Source organism: Enhydra lutris, unplaced genomic scaffold (genome assembly GCF_002288905.1).
Source record: "Enhydra lutris kenyoni isolate GAN:26980312 unplaced genomic scaffold, ASM228890v2 scaffoldscaffold33, whole genome shotgun sequence".
Classification (NCBI taxonomy): Eukaryota; Metazoa; Chordata; class Mammalia; order Carnivora; family Mustelidae; genus Enhydra; species Enhydra lutris.
The window spans coordinates 16,487,011-16,507,051 of record NW_019154117.1 but is presented as its reverse complement, the minus strand read 5'-3'; the positions used below and the strand labels follow the sequence as shown (position 1 = coordinate 16,507,051).

Here is a 20,041-nt window from a genome sequence, read left to right as displayed (position 1 = left end):
GGGAAGGAAACAGATATCTAGGTTTAAGAAGCAGAGAGAGTTCAAAACAAGATGAAATCAATGAGATTTACACTAAGACAGATAACAATTAAAATGGCAAAGATTAAAGAGAATGTTAAAAGCAGCAAGAGAGAAATAATTAGTTATGCACAAGGTAAACCTCCTAAGGCTTTCAGCTGATTTTCAGCAGAAAACTGCATGCCAGAATAGAGTGGCATGGTATATCTGAAGTGCAAAACAAAACAAAACTCCACATCCAAAAGTACTCTACCTAGAAAGATTATCATTCAGAATTGAAAGTGAGATAGAGTTTCCCCGAACAAAACATAACCATTAAGCCAGTCTTACAAGAAATGTTAAAAGAGACTTTTTTAGTTGAAAAGGCCATAATCAGAAGAAAATTATGAAAGGGAAAAATGTCATGAGTAGAAACAAACATACAATAAAGGTAGTAGAACAATCACTTATGGAGCCAGTATAGAGTTTAAAAGACAGAGGTGGTAAAGTCAATTATATGTTAAAAAAAATTAGTTAAGGGGAATCACAAAATAAAGAGATGTAAAATATGGCAGCATATATGTTAAATGTGGAGGGGGGTAGTAAAAATGAAGTTCTTTTAGAATGTGTTCAAACAAGTTATTCTCAATATAGATTGCTATATACTTTAGAGGTTATATATGAACCCTATGGTACACACCAACTAAAAACCTTTAACAGATACATAAGAAGTAAAGACAAACTCAAGCATAACACTCTAAAGAGTCGTCAATCACAAGAAAACAGAGCAAGAGAAAAGAAACGAGAACAACAAAAACAAGCAGAAAACAATGAACAAAATGGCAATGAGTATATATCTATTACTAAATTACTTTAAATGTAAATGGTCTAAATACTCCAATCAAAAGATAGAGGGTAGTGGAATGAATAAAAAACCAAGACCCATCTTTAGGTTGTCCACAGGAGACTCACTTGAGACCTAAAGGGATATACAGACTGAAAGTGAAGAGATGCAAAAAGATATTCCATGAAAATGAGAGCAGGAAAAAAAAACAAAATAAAAACAGCAAAGGTAAAAATATGTATATCAGACAAAATAGACTTTAACACAAAACTATAACAAGAGGACAAGAGGATATAATACTTGTAAATATCTATGTACAATGGAGCAAAAAAAATTCACAGAAAATTATATAAAAGAAGAAATTGACAGTAATACAATAATAGTAGGGGCCTTCAACACCAGACTTACACCAATGGACAGATCATCGAAACAGAGAATCAATAAGGAAACAGTGGCCTTGAATGACACCTTAGACCGGATGGACCTAAGAGATATACAGAGTAGTCTGTCCAAAACCAACAGAATATACATCCTTTCCAAGTGTACAAAGAACGTTCTCCAGGATGGATCACATGTTTTCTGACCACAATAGTATGAAACTAGAGACCAATTACAAGAAGAAAAGTGGGAAAAAAACCACAAACACCTGGAGGCTAAACAACATGCTACTTGTCAACCAATGGGTTAACAAAAAAATACACTGAGACAAATGTAAATGAAAGCACAGTGGTTCCATATCTTTGGGAAACAAAGCAGTTCATAGAGGGAATTTTATAGCAATATAGGTCTAATTCAATAAACAAGAAAAATATCAAATACACAATCTAACCTTACACCAAAAGGAAATACACAAAGAAGAACAAAAAAGCCCAGAGTTAGTAGAAGGAAAGAAATAATAAAAATCATGGTATAAATAAATGAAACAGAGACTAAATAAACAATAAAAAGATCAGTGAAACCAAGAGATGGTTCCCTGAAAGGATAAACAAAATTGATAAACTTTTAGCCATCCTCATCAAGAAAAATGAAGAGAGGGCCCAAATAAATAAAATCAGAAATGAAAGAAGTAACAGCTGACATCACAGAAATACAAATGATTACAGGACACTACTACAAAAAAGTACAGGTCAACAAATCAGAGAACCTAGATAAAATGGATAAATTCCTAGAATCATATACTCTTTCAAAATGGAGTCAGGAAGAAATAGAAAATCTGAAAAGACTAATTAGTAGTAAAGAAATTGAATCAGCAATTAAAAAAAAAATCTCCCAACAACAGAAGTCCAGGACTAGATGGATTCACAGGTGAATTCCACCGAACATTTAAACAAGAGTTAATACCTACTTTCCTCAAACTATTAAAAAAAAAAAAAGAAGAGGAAGGAAAGCTTCTAAATACATCCTATGAGACTAATGTTACTCTGATACCAAAACCAAACGCACTACAAAAAAGGAAAACTACAGGCCAAAATCCCTGATGAATACAGATGTAAAAATCCTCAATAAAATACTAGGAAACCAAATTCAACCATACAGTAAAAGGACATTCATGGTGATATTGAATCTACGGATACAACGGTGGTTTAGTATCTGTAAATCAATCACTGTTCTATACCACAATAATAACATGAGATAAGAATCACAGGATTGTCTCAGTAATGCAGAACAAGCATTTGACAAAATTCAACATCCATTCATAATAAAAACTCTCAACAAAGTGGGGTTAGAAGGACATACCTCAACATAATAAAGGCCATATATGACAAACCCATAGCTAATGTCATACTCAATGGTGAAAAACTGAGAGCTTTTTCTTTAAGATCAGAAACAAGACAAAGATGCCCACTCTTGCCATTTTTAGTCAACACATGGTACTGGGATGTTTTAGCTGTAGCAAACAGACAAGAAAAAAGAAATAAAAGACATACAAATTGGTAAGGAAGAAGTAAAAGTGTCACTATTTGCAGATGACATGACATTATAAATACAAAACCCTAAAGACTCCATCAAAACTCTAGAATAAATGAGTTCAGTAACGTTGCAGGATACAAAATTAATATTTGGAAATCTGCTGCATTTCTATACATTAACGATGAAGTAGCAGGAAGAAATTAAGAAAACAATCCCCCAGACAATTGTACCACAAAGAATAAAACACCTAGGGATAAACTTAACCAAGGAGGTGAAAGATTTAGAGTCTAAAAAGTAGAACACTGATGAAAGAAATTGAAGACAACAGAACAAATGGCAAAAGAGTCCACACTCACAGATTAGAAGAATTAATATGGTTAAAATGTCCAGACAGATAATACTAAAATTGGTGTGAAACTACTGAAGGCCCAGAACAGCCAAAGCAGTCTTGAGAAAGAACAACAAAGCTGGAGGTATCACAATGCCAGATTTCAAGATCTACTACAAAACTGGAGTAATCAAACACTATGGTCCTGGCACAAAAACAGACACATCCATCAGTGGAAGAGAATAGAGGGCCCAGAAATAAACCCACACTTCTATGGTCAATTTATCTACAACAAAGAAGTCAAGAATACATAATGGGGAAAAGATGGTCTCCTCAATAAATGGTATTGGGATAAGTGGACAGCTGCATGCTAAAGAATGAAACTGGGTCACTTTCTGACGCCAGACACAAAAATAAACTGCAAAAAGATGAAAGACATAAAATATGAGACCTGAAACCATAAAACTCCTAAGAGAAAACACAGCCAGTAATTTCTCAAACATTGCCCTTAGTAACATACTTATGGATATGTCTCTTTAGGAAAAAGAAACAACAGCAAAAATATACTATTGGGACTACACGAAACTAAAAAGCTTTTGCACAGTAAAGGAAACCATCAACAAAACAAAACGACAACCTAGTGGATAGAAGATATTTGCAAATGAAATATCTGATAAGGGGTTAATATCCAAAATGTATCAGAACTTACACAGCCTGGCACACACACAAAACAATCTGATGAAAAATGAGCAGAGAACCTGGATAGATATTTTTCCAAAGACACAGATATGACCAACAGACACACAAAAAGATGCTCAACATCACTAATTATCATGGAAACGCAAATCAAAACTACAATGAGCTATCACTGCACGCCATCGGATTGGCTAAAATAAAAGAGACAAGATACAAGTGTTGTCGAGGATGTGGAGAAAAAGGAAGCCTCGTGCACTGGTGGTGGGAATGCAAACTGGAGCAGTCTGCACTCTGGAAAACAGGATGGAGGTTCCTCAGAAAATTAAAAACAGAAATACCGAAGGATCCAGAAATTTCATTACTGGATATTTACCCACAAAACCAAGAACACGGATTCAAAAAGACAGATGCAGGGGCGCCAGGGTGGCCTAGCTGGTTGAGCATCTGACTCTTAATTTTGGCTCGGGTCATGATGTTGGGGTCCTGGGATCAAGCCCTGTATTGGGCTCCATGTTCAACGGGAAGTCTGCTTGAGTTTCTCTCTTTCTTCTGACTGTCCCCAGACTAGTGTGCTCTCTCTCTAGTACATAAATAAATCTTTTTTAAAAAGATACATGCACCCCTATGTTTATTGCAGCATTATTTACAATAGCCAAGATGTAGAAGCAACTTATGTGTCCACTGATAGACGGATGGATAAAGAAGATATGCTGTATATACATAGTCGCACACACACCTGTGCACGTATGCACACACACACACACACAGTGGAGTACTACTCAACCATAAAAAGGAATGAGATCCACAAAACAAACTGAGGGTTAATGGGGGGAGGGGGGTGGGGGGGGGGGGATTATGGACATTGGGGAGGGTATGTGCTATGGTGAGTGCTGTGAAGTGTGTAAACCTGGCGATTCACAGACCTGTACCCCTGGGGATAAAAATATATGTTTATGAAAAATAAAATTAAAAAAATAAATAAATAAATAAATAAAATAAAATAAAATAAAAAAAAAGGAATGAGATCTTGCCATCTGTAACAACATGGACGAATCCAGAAGGGATTATGCTAAGTGAGAAAAGTGAAACAGAAATGCAAATACCATACGATTTCATTCATAAACACAGAGAACAAACTGGTGATTGCCAGAGAGGAAAGGAAAGGAAGCAACATCAGAGAAGGAGAGTAGGAGGTACAGGCTTACCCTTATGGAATGAACAGTCACAGGGATGAAAGGCACAGCACGGGAAACAGAGTCAAGGGTCCTGTAATAGCGCTGTGTGGTGCAGGTGGTAGCCACACCTGTGTGAGCCGAGCTAACACAGACTTGTCGAGTCACCATGTTGTACACCGGAACTAAGGTAAAGTTGTGTATCAACTATACTTCAATTAAAAAAAATCCTTAATATGTGCTTTAATAATAAACAAATAGAATAAACAATGGGAAGAAATGGGAAGAAACAAAGAGATAGGAGCTCAGTTCGGAATTAGGAACCTATATACTTGGGAATGATTCTACCATTTAATTGGGCTAGAAATTGGGCTAAGTCTCTAACTGAATTTCTGTTAGCTTACTAAAAAAATCCCTCACTAATTAGAGAAGCCTTCCCTAGGACTGTACACCAGAGAAACGATGATGCCCACACATGGAAAGAAACACATATGCCCACACATAGAAGTAAAAGTCCCTTTTCAATGTTGTGACTAATCCTAAACAGGAAGGTTGGTTAAAGGAAGGATATTCAAAGACTGTGAATTTATTAAAGCCTCCTGACCCCAGGTCAGTAATAGCATTAGGCTATCTCTCTTCTGGCAGAAAAGAACATCTGTAAAATGCCTAGAGGTGACTAGAATTACGCATGAACATTTAAACGGTTAAGTGGAAGCCAGTGCTGGGAAAGAGACAACTCTAGATTATCTGGGCTACTGCTGAGAGCCTCTAACACAGATGATCGTCACCAACTCTGGAGGAAGTCTGAACTCCTGGAGGGAAGAGAGATTTACATTCACAGCCCCTGACCCTTGCACATAAATACCAGGTCTACCAGGAGTGTGCTCCTAGGGGTAGTTTGCTCTTGTGGGGAGAAGCATTTTATCACTGACATTCTTTAGAGTTGTGTGGTGACAGTAAAGAACAGTCACTTTTAGTCTTATATTCTCGATAGTGTACCCCTATGTCTGTGCCTTAAGGCATCACCCCCCCCACCCCCAGCCCTTGGTACACAACTATCATATTTGGACAGTGATTAATTCCCTGGGATCTCTTGAGACGTAAGAGCCCTCAACTGTCACCTGCCGATGGATCCACTGGGGTCGGGCAGCACAGCCAAGTCACCAAGCCACCATTGCCCCTGAATGCCACAACCCAGTGTATCTCTATCACATGAGCACTGAGCATGGCCCAGAAAGAGGAAGGGAGGGGAAAGGAATTTCCTGGGGACTAAGTAGGTTAGGAACCAATGAAAGCATCTAGAAACCAGGGGCTAGTTTATTTTAATGGTTTCCTTCAATCCTGCCTTGTTGAACAACATTTGATTTCTCGATCACACTTTGGCAAGCATTATATTCATGACGCATGCTGGAGGAGAGATGGAACTGGATACCCTTTAATAAATCTTATATCCTGATTCGTTGTGACCTTGCCACCTGAGTGTGGGTCTTCTGAGGCAACACAGAGGAACCACATCATAGAATTAGGGAGAAGAGATCGCCAAATGCATTGCCAAAAATGGATCTCTCAGAATGAGTACCTTTCCCTGACCAGTGGGCAAAAGTAAGGCAAATGGCTGCTTCGTTCCTCTGTTCTGCTGTGTGTCTCCTTTGCCCTCTGCAGCACACAATTCTCTGAGTAACACACACCCTTACAATGAATTACGGAATGTCTGGGTTAATTTCTTCTGCGATCGGGAGAGGGCTAGAACTGGATACCCATTAGTCCAAACAAGCCCTCAGGCCTGGATCTTCTTCAGATGGGCTGCACAGAGAGAGCACTGGGAAGCACGGATTTCTTAGACGGCTGCAGATGTGTCCACAGCTGGGTGGGAGCTGGGGTGGTTGTGAAACAGATCAGCTGTCCCCGAGCCAAGTACTACGTAGGGCTCCATTGTGGATAACACAGGTGCTGTGAAAATCTTCAGTCTCCTGCCCCAAACTACATTTGTACTTTCCCTTACTTTGTGTTACAAACAAGCTTCGTACATTAGCAGGAAGATGGAGGCAGGCCATGTGCTTCTGTTAACATCGTAATTTCCACATTTTACTTATCTAGAAAGTATTCCTTTCCCTTAGCTCTTAGGCTCACATGGGGCAGAATACCAACATTCATTTTTCTTTACTGTAACCAGCACAGCTTGCACAGGCCAAGCTCAATGTCTCGTGTGCACTAAAAATTAATTTTAGAACAAATTCAGAGGAACAGATAATTGAGGAAACCATCTCTAGATGAGGCTAGCTGGGGGAAGCTGGTTAGATGGAGCATATATTCTGAAATGTCAATCAATAGCTGTCACATTTTATCTTGTACTTAGATCAAAACATTTATTCTTTGAGCCTTCAATCATTACCCCTCAAATGATAATACTGAGAACTGGAATATGTACAGATACTCCAACTATAGGATCACATGAGAAAGGATGATGTTGATATATAAATGCAAAAACCTTCCAGGCCAAAATAGATTCCATCACTTGTTTCTGCAGAGTAAACCAAATGATAGAAAAGGGAGTTCCTACCTGGAGTCTTGAAGTTCCTCAGCTGGGAGGGGGTATCATAAACTTCAAGGATCCAGTCACCGGTGGCTCGCTCTCCCCAGCAATGAATGGTCATGAACTCCCAGTTTTTAAATCCTTCCATAGAATGATCAAAAAGCCTGTGAGATAACCAGAAAGCATTGTTTTCTACATTATTTAGAATCCAGTGAAGGTCAAGGCAAGACCATGATCAGTGATCTTTTTGTACCCATCAGCAGGTTCAGCTCAATCCTGGAGGCCATTTTCCTCTTGGACATTGACAATGAGTAGACCCAAATGCGTGTCATCATTCTACCACAGCCAAATAGGCACAGTGGTGGCCTTGTAATAGCAACTCTGGAAGGGGTAAACATTTGGGTATCGGGAAAACCAGGCTATGACTCTACCCATAAGAGTGATAATACCAAGTATTAAAGATGTGGGACAACTAAAACTCTCTTACACTGCTGATGGGAATGCTAAACAGAACAGCTGCTCTGAAAACAGTTTGGTAGTTCTTACCATGTGACTCAACAATCCCCCTCCCAGACATTTACCCAAGAAGTGAAAACATATGTTCATACGAAGAACTCCACATGAATGTTCACAGCAGCTTTATTTGTAATTCTTGAAAACTGTTAACAACTCAGAAGTCTCTCAACTAGTGAATGGGTAATCAAGTTCTCGTATATTCCTATGACAAAACAGTACCCGTGAATAAAAACTGTTGAACTACTAATAAATGCAACAACATGAATTAATTTCAAAAGCATTGAAGCTAAATGAAAGAAGTCAGACATAAAAGACTACGTGCTATAGGATTCAATTTCTAGGACATTCTAGAAAAGGCAACATAAACAGAAACAGATCAGTGGGTGCCAGGGGGTGGGAGGGAAGAAGGGGCATGGTAGAAGTTCCAGGGCTGACGGAATTGTTTTATATCTTGAAAATAATGGTGTATAGATATAGAGCATTATTCGTCACTAAATTACTCACATTAAAAAGTGAACTGTATTGTTCATAAATTACGACTCAGTAAAAAGACCCTGTCCACTCATCTTAACCAGTTGAGGGAGTCATGCCTTTAAGTTCAGCCTACATTCTGCTCTTCTAGCTCTTCTAATGATTTTCTAAGCTCCAAATTCCCTATATTAGCTATATGAAATAGCTAGCATTATTTCCTGTGATGTAATCCTGAGGGATACAAAACAAGAAGGAAAAGAAGAAAACAGAATCCTCATTAAGAATAAAGAAACGTCAATAGATAATGTATAAAACAAGCACGTGAAGAAAGAGGCATGTCACTTATCTAGGCACATTATATATAATTGATGACCCAAAGAAATATTAAGATTTCTATAGGGGGTGCCTGGCTGGGTCAGTCACTGGAACATGTAACTCTTGATCTTGGGGTCATGAGTTCAAGCCCCATGTTGAGTGTACAACCTACTCTTAGAAAAAGATTTCTACAGAGATGGGACAATAGAAGGTTAAAAAGTTAAAGATAGGGCAAGAGACAGTTTTTTAAAATTTCTAAATAAAACTTAAAAAATTATGTGTGTCTAGAGAAAGAACTTGAGAGCTAGAGAGGCAAACAGGGAAGCAAAAACATCTTTAGTATGGTCTTAGAAGCAACCATGTCCTGTTTCTGGGACATATCTGTCCTTCCATGGAGACAAAGTTCATGGCAACTGGATGTTGATGGCTATTCAGAACATGCAATCAACTCTCCTCACTTTAATTTCATGCTCACCAAGGGAATTGGTGGGTATAATCTGCATGCTATGTATATCTTCCCATTGGGAGAAAAAGTGCCCTTCTGAAACCAAAAAATAACCAGTTTAATCTCCTTATAATTTAATATACCAGAATTCTAATTCTTTACATACAAAAGCTTTCTTCCGATATGTTTGAGGATCCCTCTAAAATGACAGCTGGATCCTGAAACTGAAGGGATGGTTGGCATAACGGGGGAGTATCATGTAAATGGCGGACACTTGGCAGTTTTCTCTAGAGAAACACGATAAATGGGAAAAAATCACCTCTATGTGTTCCTCAGACCTTAGAAGAAGAAAAAAGGCAAGTACTTATCAGCATTCTCAAAGTGTCCCATGGTCAGAAAACTGGGCAAAATCTGAGAAAGGCTGAGGCAGAGTCCAACAGATCTCTTTACTGGAGAATATCCCAGATGTCTGGGATGTTCAGATATGTTTTGTTAATTTCCATAATGGGGTTAACAGTAGGAAGTGATTTTCAAAGCTTCTAAGAGTGAGAGTCCCCTTTTTCTCTTTTTAGAATATCTGTAGACTATGTGTAAGGGTTAGTTCTGAAGAGAGGAGTGGCATTTCAATGAGAGCCATATTGAATGTGGTGGCTTACCCTCATGGTAACAGCGATAGAAATAGTGGCTCCTTACATGAATATCTTCCTAGTATGAAAGATCTATAAAAGAACTTCACTAGATTAGGGATGGTACATTTTATGGAGATCCTATAATGTATGCACTACCACAACAAGGCCTGCTTCATAAGCGGATGGCTTAAAACTAGACTTGGCCAGGAAGAAATTGCTGGCCCATTATATAACTGACTTACATACAGAGAGCCCTTCACATAAACCTAAAGTGGGGGGGTAGGCTGGATGAAAAGGAGAAACAGCGGTGGGGAAGGAGGAGGCTTTTCAAATCGCCTTTCCTCTCAGACATATGTTACAAAAGGGAGTGTGCTGATGTGGAAATGCGTGGAAGCAGAAACCAATCTAGAACCACTTCTCAGCCCACAGAGTTTAGGCTTGAGATTGCTGAAGCCATTGTGCCGTTTGAGGGCACCGGAGCAACAACTTGTCACATAATACCTTTCCAAGAGTGCCAAACTTAAGAGCAATTCCCAAACAGTTTAGACAGAGCATTTGGCGCACTGCCTCACGTCCAAAACTACAAAGGAGACTTGAGGCTGCCATCACATGAAGGGCAGTCTTGTTTCCACAACCCCAGCCAACTTCTAATTACTCACGGGTCAATTATTTGACTGCTGGATTAGCAGACCCTGTGTTTCTCCCCTTCCACCCTTTCCTGTCCACCTTTGAAAATCATTCCATTGCTGCCAATCACTTTTAAATCACATTTGGAACCCAAATTAAATATAAACTGGGTGCCAAGAAGAAATACCCATAATCGGCATTCAAATAAGTGTTTCAAAGCCCGAATATAAATGGGCTTTGTCTATCGGGCTAAGCGGTTTCCCACCCCAGTCTCTTTGCTTTATGCAGAGCTGAATGCTCATTAATTTCATGTGGACATAAAAGTTGAGGAGAGGAATTAAAAATGCAGCCAAACACGATCATTGCATTTTGCTGAAAGAGTTGATGGGGAAAGAAACAGACACTGATGACTGCTGTTGCATCGACTAGCCTGACCATTCACGTTTCTAGTCTCACCCCGTTCTTTATTTTCTTCTGATTCAGCACTTAAACTCGTCCCAAGTTTTTGGCATCGTGGCAATGAACAACCCGGCTTCATCTGTGTGTCATAAAAGGTAACGCTGGTAGTAGATTCGATTTGTGTTGCAAACAACACACTTGCTCAAGACAAGCAAGCGTCCAACCACACTGGACACCAAGCTAAAGAGATTCTAACTGTGTGGTCTCCACTTATCGGCTAAAAAGTCCAATGCCCAGTCTGAATGTCCGTGCCGGGCCAACAGTGAAGAAACCCAACACATGCCAACGTTATCAGCATGGATGAAATGTCCACAAAGCAGGGCCAGTGTGCAGAAGCCTGGACTAATTACCCCCGTGGCCTATCCACATCGCCTGCCGCAGTGAAACCCTGTCTGTCGAAGTTGACTTCATAATCGCGTGCTCTACGAAATGATATATACCTGTGGTAGCACAAGTTACGCATCCAGTTATTAAAATGGTGCCCCACAGCCCGATCCCTGTGAGTGGTTTTCAAATAAATTACTTTGGATGAAGGCTGGTAGAAAAGACTGCCATTAAGGGTAGTACATCCTTTTGAGGAATTAACTCAGGAAATAACTCATATAATTAGTGTAAGCTTTCTTCCCCCTTTCGCTTAAAGAGTCTAGCCAATATGTCAAGGCTACAACATTCTTCAGTGCTGTTGTGGCAACTAAATAACAAGACATTTTATAAGTACTGACAGCTATGTGCTACCATATAATTATTGCTCAAGTTATAAATGGATCTTAATTTCAGAATCATCTACTACTCCCCAAACAGTATTTATGTTCATACAGAATTAGACTTTAGACAGATATTTTTAGAAGTTTCCTTTTTTTCTTTCTCTGTCCCTGAAATTACTTAATTATTATTTTCTTTTTAGTGCTTTATCGCAACTTCACGTAGGACTTAACAGAGCGCTCGAAGCACTCATTTGGCTTAATTGTCATGTGGTTTTTTATTTTCTTTAGCTGTTTGGCTTTTGCAAGTTTTAAATGATTTGCTTCTGAAATAGGGTGTTTAAAACACACTATTAAGTTTTTCTGTCTCTCCTCATTGAAATTACTTCTTTAAGAAAGGCTGAGAGAGAGAAGGACTAGTTCTAGAGACCTGAAGTACTAAAAAGATGAGTTTTTAAGAAAAAAGACTTTCAACCTGCATACTATTACTTACTACTGACCGGGCCCAACATGCATTCCTTGTTGTGGATCTATGATGTATGCTTGTAATCTTGCAGATTTATTCCATTTAAGAGTGGATAGCTTTTATCTAAGTATCTGTTTCTGATTACAGACGCCTTTGTAAATTACTCACGCAGCACCCAGCAGCGTTCTGCCTGCAAGTCTTTTGAGGACACGAACATAACAAGAATGTTGTATGAAAAGCTGGGTGATCTTTTAAACCAGTACTATTGAAAATGTGGTCTGTGGACAGGCAATTTCCACATCACCTGGAAGATTCTTAGAAATGCAGATTCATGGACCTCACCCAGACGTACAGGATCAGACTCTGGGAGAGGGGCCCAGCCATCTATGTCTGATGGAGTCCTCCATCAGGTGCTTTGGGCAGCACTGTGTAAATCAGGGTTAGCACTTAGTAAGTGTTTACTGTGTGTTCCAGGAGTGGTGCTAAGGACTTGCTGTGAGTGATCTTACTCAATACTTGTGACAACCGTGTGAGGTGGACCCTAACCTTGGCATCTGTTTTCTAGTGGAGAGACTCACTTTTCAAAGTCAAACATAGAAACTGGTGAAATCCAGACAAGCCCAGCTCTAACTCCAAAGGCTGTACCTTCTTTTGGAGCAAGGAAGAGGATTCTTATGGGGAGGCCTTACTGGAATGCAAAATTTCCACGCCGAAGTGTAATTTTTACTGCAAGCCACAAATGCACTTACATGGTGTGATCCTTTACGAATGTCAATAGTCTGTCATTGAACATTTGGGCAGCAACAGAAATGACTCAAATATAAACACCACATTTAAACATAGTTAATTATAGAAGCTTATAGGCTTTGCAGACTCGAAAGTGTACCTTCTCTCTACTTAAGACCATAATTAGAAGCAGAAATATTCGTCTGTAATCAAATTTAGAAAGAAAGGCAAAGTTTCAGCTTTCAGTCAGAAGCCAAAATTTGGAACAAAGGGCCAATACAGCTACACTAAATCTCGAACTCACTGACTTGGGGGGAAGGGGAGACTTAGGGGGAGAAAGACCGCTTTTCATAATTCTAACAAATGCAGCTGAAGGAAGAATCTCATGAAGCTGGCTTTTGTTGCAAAACTTTTGCAAGGCAGAATTTGAATATGTGGTGGTATTAAAAAAAAAAAAAAGCGAATCTAAAGTTATGCTTGTCTAAAAACATGTTAAAGGAGCCCAAGCCCACCTAGATTCCCCTCCGCCAATTCAAGACCTCCAGATTCTCCCCTGAAATAAATCATTTGTGCTGATTATTCAGGGCGACTTTTTGCGAGGCAGGGTGCACAGGCCAAGAGGAGGACTGGGAGGGTGGAGGGCAGGAGAAAACAAAGGGATTAGAAGAAACTAACCATCTGCCCATTCCAGGCCTGCTCTGTGTACTCGGCGCTCCCACCCCCTAAATTATCAACCTGGCTTGCCAGGGGTGCTCACATGCTGGGCTAATGGGGCGCGCTCACGTTGGACTAGTTCTGAACGCTGCTGTGTGCCTTCCAGGGTCCAGCACCTGCAGGTGCTTGGGTAAGCGTTCTTCCTCCAACAGCTGTTCTCCACAGGAGTTCTAGCAAGTGCCTGTCAGCCGGGACGGGGGAGGCATTGAGGGGTTCCAGACGGCCCACATGGGCAAGTGCTCAGCAACCTCGCCGAAAATCGATTCCAAAGGAATTGCTGTGTGGTGGGGATAAACAGCACTGAAACATGCGGAGATGGCTCTGGGCCACCTCAGCTCTGCCTCTTCATCTCAAGTGACCCCTCACTCCGGAAACTTCCTCTTGTGACCATTGAGAGGTCACTTTCAGATACATGCCATTCTTTGCTTTAACGTGGTCCTCCTTAGAAATCTTGACTTCTTTGAAAGAAAGATAAGTGTCCAACCGGGGTACCATTTATTGCTCTCATTAATAACCTCTGACACACAATTTCCTTCCAAAACTTGACCTAGCCCCCTTTCCTTATAGAAGTATTGCTGCCTTGCAGGCCTTGAAGGCCACCAGGAGGGGAGCAGGCCTTCCCTTCCGCCTGTCTCCACCCCTCTCCTATGCTGCTTGTCCTCAGCTCCCAATCCAGGGAATGGGCCTTGAAACAGAGCCAAGGTGAGGGGATACAAGGACCCCACGGCCCTAGGTCAGAGACTAGAAGGTTCTGAAGAGACACTTCCTCTCATAAAAGGAAAGCTTCAGAACATGCCAGGAAGGAAAGAAAATGCCACAAAGACCTTTCTCTCCTTAGCCACTTCAGTTGAAGAAATGCTCCGGGCATCAAGCACAGCAAGGGCAGGGGAGTCTGTCCTCAGAGACCAGACGTGCTTCTGGGACTGGGTGCCACTGTTTTACGCTTCAGAGATCAGCTGCTCAGAGTGATGTGATCAGGGAACCGCGGACAAATGAACTCATAACATCCTTTACATCTCTGGGGTGTCTCCAGGCCTTCTGCCCTCCCCCCCACCCCCCCCCGGGTCCATCCACCTCCTTCCTTTCAGCAACGAGATGGCACACACACAGAAGACCAGCCCTTGGAGAAAACATTCCAGACAGAGAAGACCCACGTCGAGTAGCAACTGTATTCCCAGGTAGTCTTGATGGGGGAAACTGAGGTCAACATCCCCACCGCTGGTCACCGAGTATCTGAAACACCTGTTTTTGTTTTGTTTTGTTTTTTTTCCCTCCAGCACAAGCCAAGCAGCAGTGTTGGGTTCCGCACTCTGCAAAAGGCAAAGCACAGCTCCGGGGCTGCGCAGGCGTGCAGGACTGAAGCTCGCGCATGCGTGCTGGACAGAAGCCTGCGCCTGCGCAGGATAATCCACCAAAGCCGGTGATGGGGTCCACAGCTCCTTGGCTTATCAGCCTCCACACTGAAGTCATCCCGGGCTGAGGCCAACTAGAAATAACGCCAGAGGCAGGAAAAGCCCAGAAAGTCTGAGGACCTTGAGTTTTCCAAGCCCACAGCGACCATGAAGGGGCTGTTTTCTCTTCAACAGAGGAGGCTGGAGGGGTCTCAGCCGCGCATGCGTGAAGCAAACCTTTGCGCCCCCGCGTTTCACCTGCATACGCATTCAAGTTTAACGCAGACAAATAAAGGCAAAGAGAAAGAACAACAGGAAAAAAGGTCTTCCCTCGCTTCAGTAGCAGCAGCTGGTGTGACCTCCTAATCACGGAACCATGCACGGGAAGGCCTCGCCCACTGGAAAGAAGCATCTGGCAGCAGCTGCGACCCCGCTTTGCGGCGGGAGGAGCGCACGGGTGGCACGTCCAGGGATCTGAGGCCAGAGCAGCCTGCCCTTCTTTGCACCTGCATCCCCTCATTCTGGCAAAGCTGCGCTGCATCAAGCCCTAAGCCCACGTTTTCCCGTGCACTGATGGAGGATGTGAAGTTTTAAAGAACACAAGTCTGCCAGGCACAGTTGCAAAATGTAATTGAAGATTTCGGATTCTGTACTCCCAGATACTATCATCCAGAACTGCTACTGCTCTCGTTCTCACAGTCCTAGAGCAGGTGAATTTGGGGATTTTGCAAAGCAACTGGCACTTGCTCAATCTCGCTTTAGGTTCTGTAGGACTGCATTGGCCCCAGGCCTCTCAACCCCGCTGGCCTATGGTCAGCCCTAACAAAGACCACCACTGCCACGGTCACCTGGCTATGTGGGCAGGTGGCTATGTCCGCATGAAAGACTGGCTCTCATATATATGCCATTCATGATAAGACTTCTGCTCCCATTAAATGTTCGTCTGGGAGGAAAAAAGATCAAATTAAAGAAATTTAGGCTTCCAGCTGTGGTTTACATTTTAGAACCACAGAGGGAACAAAGTGTATAAGACAACCTGACTTGTCCCCATTCGGGTCCCACTTTTTGATAAGCACCTGCTACCCACGCTCCCAACCATTCAAAAATCTATGCAGCAAAAGAAAACTGGTTGCTAGAACATTCTGGAATTTCGGCAGGATCGTGGCAGTGCAATTACCTCCTGGATCAGTGTTTGGAAGGAGCAGGGAAAAGGGAAAAGGCAAGAGGCTAAGACAAGAAACTGAGTACCCACTTGGGCAATAAAGACTAAAGGGCTAAACTTTACAGTCAGTCTTCAAGCCAAACCCAGCCTGTTGCCTGTTTATTTATTCTGTAAATAAAGCTTTATTGGAAAACAGCCATGCCCATGCATTCACACGGCCTAGGTGCTTTTTCGCTCTGAGGCAGAGTTGAACAGTTGCCACAGAAACATGGCCTGCAAAGCTCAAAACATTTACTAACTGACTCCTTGCAGAAAAAAAATTTGCCCAGACCTGTTTTAAAACCCATAGAATGGGGCGCCTGGGTGGCTCAGTGGGTTAAAGCCTCCACCTTCAGCTCAGGTCATGATCCCAGGGTCCCGGGATCGAGCCCTGTGTTGGGCTCTCTGCTTGATGGGGAGCCTGCTTCCCCTTCTCTCTCTCTGCCTACTTGTGATCTCTGTCAAATAAATAAATAAAATCTTAAGGGGAAAAAAAAAACCCCAAAACAAAAATTAAATCTTACAAATAAATAAAATAAATCACATAGAATTTCCTTTAACCTTGGACAAGGACTGGGCCAGAGAATTCAGTTAATCTGTAACAAACCCTGGCAGACGTTTAAGGGCAGGGGAGACAATCTCAAAGGCCTAAGGAGGTAGTACTCTGTAATTCTTTGTTAGGGTAAACAACAGGTGGCCTTCTTTCTGCGGCGTTACTGCAATATTATCCAAGTATTAAATGTTACACTATCCCATTCCTACAGATTCTAGGCAGTTTTTCATCCCTCATTTAAAAAAAAAGATTCTATTTATTTATTTTGGGGGGGGGAGGGGTGAAGGGAGAGGGGCAGAGAGAGAATCTCCAGCAGACTCCCTGCTGAGTGCAGAGCCCAACATGTGACTTGATCTCAGGACCCTGAGATCATGACCTGGGTGGAAATCAAGAGTTGGACACCACCACAACCCAGGCACCCCTATACCCCTTCATTTATGTATGGGCAGTGAGAGCTCTGTGCCATCTTGACATCTAAGTGCCCCCTAAGCTGGTTCTTAGGGTTGAGTCAAGAGCAGGTGACGCTCTCTACCTTCCAAAACAGCAGAGTGTTGGTGTCGCCTGTATGCACCGGTGGCCAGAGGCCATCAGAGTACCTGTTGGCCAGAAGCTGAGACCTGGTTCCTGAGGGCGAGGTCAGGTAGATGGCCAGGTCTCCCCTCCTGGGATGGGTGATGGTTATGCGCACAACGACGTGCTCCAGGTAGTTGACGTGGTGGTTTGGGTTATCGGAACAGCCCGAAGCTTTGTAGATGGAGCGCACCGCACTGTTGGGGCGAATGGTCCTGCAACAGAGAGAGACCGAGTGTGAGCAGAGCACTGGAGGGGCTGGGCTGCGTAGAACTGTGGGCCCGGAATGATGACGCCATGTCACACAAGCCGCTGGTGGCTGATTTCTAAAATACACAGTGCCATCACCCAAGGTCCCTTCAAGGATTAACCCTGGTTATCAGAGAGTGGGAAAGATGCAAGTGAGAGAAAAGGGGGAAGTGGGGTTCTTTTATCTTCATGCAGGGAGGGCTATCAAACTTGAGGGTATCCCCTTGTTGAAACGCAAAGAGCTGAGCCTCTGCCTGCAATGTCTGATTGAGTGGGCTGAGGGGGCTCCAAGAATGTGCATTTCTCACAAGTTCCCAGGTGACAGTGATGTTGCCAATCTGCGGAATATACTTTTTGGACTACTGCTAGAGGGTATGGCAGTATGGGGAAGGCTCGGGGGTTACCATGACCTTGGTTCAAATCCCTGGTCTACCACTTCCTTGCTCTATAACCCACGATTCCTCTGGCCTGAATGTGCCTGGCTTCTTCACTAGCTTTCTCCTGTGCCACTGTTTCCCCTGAACACGGGGCTCTGGTCACACTGACAACAGTTCAAGTTGGGGGTGATTCGTTTCCCACCTCAGAGATTGTGCCTGAAGTTAGTTTGTTTTTGGCTGTTGTTCCTATGGCTGACCCTTCTTCCTTCACGCCCCCTACTTCTTCTTGTCTATCCATGTTACTTCCAACCTATTGTTATTTTTATATACTATACTGAAAATATAATTCATCATTGCACGTTACAGAGTTCAGGTTCCAGAATATCAAGTTTAGGTTTTGGAGTACGCTGACTTAGGGAGAACATTTGCACCATGAAATAGAAATACTGGCTGAGTAGAAACCTTAAGAATGCCCATTTGTAAGGGTCCTCCAAATCCCCTGTTGCGAGATGCTTTTAAGGATCCTTGGGTCCTATTATGTGGATTTAACAGCTTAGCACCCTAGACATTCTATGAGAATTTTATAATCACGCTAGGAAAAAAAAAAAACCACACAACACAAGATTTCGGCTTCCATGGACAACCAAGGCTGTCCAGAGCACTTGTGCCAGCCTGGTCTCTTTCAGGAAATCGCTGTGCTGACTGCGGCCACGAGTATTACTTGATTTGCCGGTCTGTGCTCTCCACACACACGTGCTGCTGGGGAACGGTGGTCCACTTCTCGGCTTCCGTCACCATGGCTTCCGCATCCATCAGTCCAAACCCATACAGGTGGCTCACTAGGGGAGGCAAGAGGCTGGTTAGCTTCACGGAAGTTGGAATCAACCTAGGCTGTCTATATTGAGTTCTGGCCAAGAGCCCAGACACATCCCCATGGGATCCTAGCATTCTTTCCAGCCATGATTTAAAAAAAGAAACAAAACACAAATATAACAACACCTGTGAACAAACCTAACAAGGTCATAAAATGGATGTCTATTATTCATCAACGATGTATTAGGACTCGCAACAGGACTATCGTGTATCGATTATTACCATGTGGCAGGCACTAGACCATCTTTTTCCATGTAACCCTCTCCATGATGTTAAGATGCTGGTGCCATTGTGATCGTCATTCATGGGACAAGAATGCTGAGGAACAGAGAGAGAGCTAAGACTGAGTAGTTGTGGTTGAGCTGGATTCTAACCCACTGACTTTTGCTCCAAGGCCTTACCCGGTAACCACTTTAAGCAATGACCTCATCAATTTTGTAACATAATGAATAGGTTTAAAGAAAAAGGACAGTGTCTACACCTTCTCTTGGCACAATAAGAATGCACATGCAAGAAATGCCAGCTTTCTGACATATCCAGGAGTAAGGCCGGACATCTCAGAAGACAACAATTATTACCTTTCCTCCAGCATAGGAAAAATTGATCAAACTTTATGCATGCAATATTTGGAGGCCTCTAGATGTGTCTTCCAATGTTGTAATCTTTTGGTTCTCAGTAAGAATACCTATTGATCTAAACCTGCATTTGACATAATGGTCTCAGAAATTTCAGTCACATATACAAATATTTTTTAAATTAATTTATTGTTACCCCCACCCCATCCCTCCAGTGACCCTGTGTTTCCTGCATATAGGAATATTTTAATGATGATACAGCAATATCCACATGTGTAGTTCTTTCTAAAAAATACTCTAAAATCCCAGCAAATACTTATCAAACCATCTCATATCTTTATATTTAACACAAAGTCATATTGCTACCAGATTTGTTGCCTATAAGGCATTTTCTGTATAATATTATTTTACATGAAAATATCTGTCGCTGCCCACGCTTATGGATGATTTCAGTACTTCAACTTGAAATTCAAGACACTCTATGATAGAGTCCCATTCTACTTGCAAAACAACCTCTTCACCAAAATCTATGCTTTAGAAAGGTCATTCCTTTACAGTTCCCCGTCATACCTTGCTTTTTCTGCCTCACTGCTTTGGCTTATGCTGAGACCCTGGCCTGGAATTCCCTCCCTCCTGTTCTCTACAGGGTCACACTCTACTCCCAAGTTCTAGAAGGCTTGAAACATCCTCTGATCAATGAAA

At 42.1% G+C, this 20,041-nt stretch overlaps 1 protein-coding gene across 2 annotated transcripts in view; it reads right to left on the bottom strand.

The window, feature by feature from the left end:
• LOC111153546 (proprotein convertase subtilisin/kexin type 5) overlaps window positions 1-20,041 on the bottom strand; it is a 455,156-nt gene that overhangs the window by 182,291 nt on the left and 252,824 nt on the right. For both annotated transcript variants that reach the window (XM_022512624.1, XM_022512625.1), the window contains exons 11-13: window positions 18,613-18,730; window positions 17,292-17,480; window positions 7,509-7,645 (exon numbers count right to left, since the gene is read on the bottom strand). In XM_022512624.1, coding sequence (XP_022368332.1) covers window positions 7,509-7,645; window positions 17,292-17,480; window positions 18,613-18,730 — 444 coding nt within the window. The remainder of the gene's footprint in view (window positions 1-7,508; window positions 7,646-17,291; window positions 17,481-18,612; window positions 18,731-20,041) is intronic.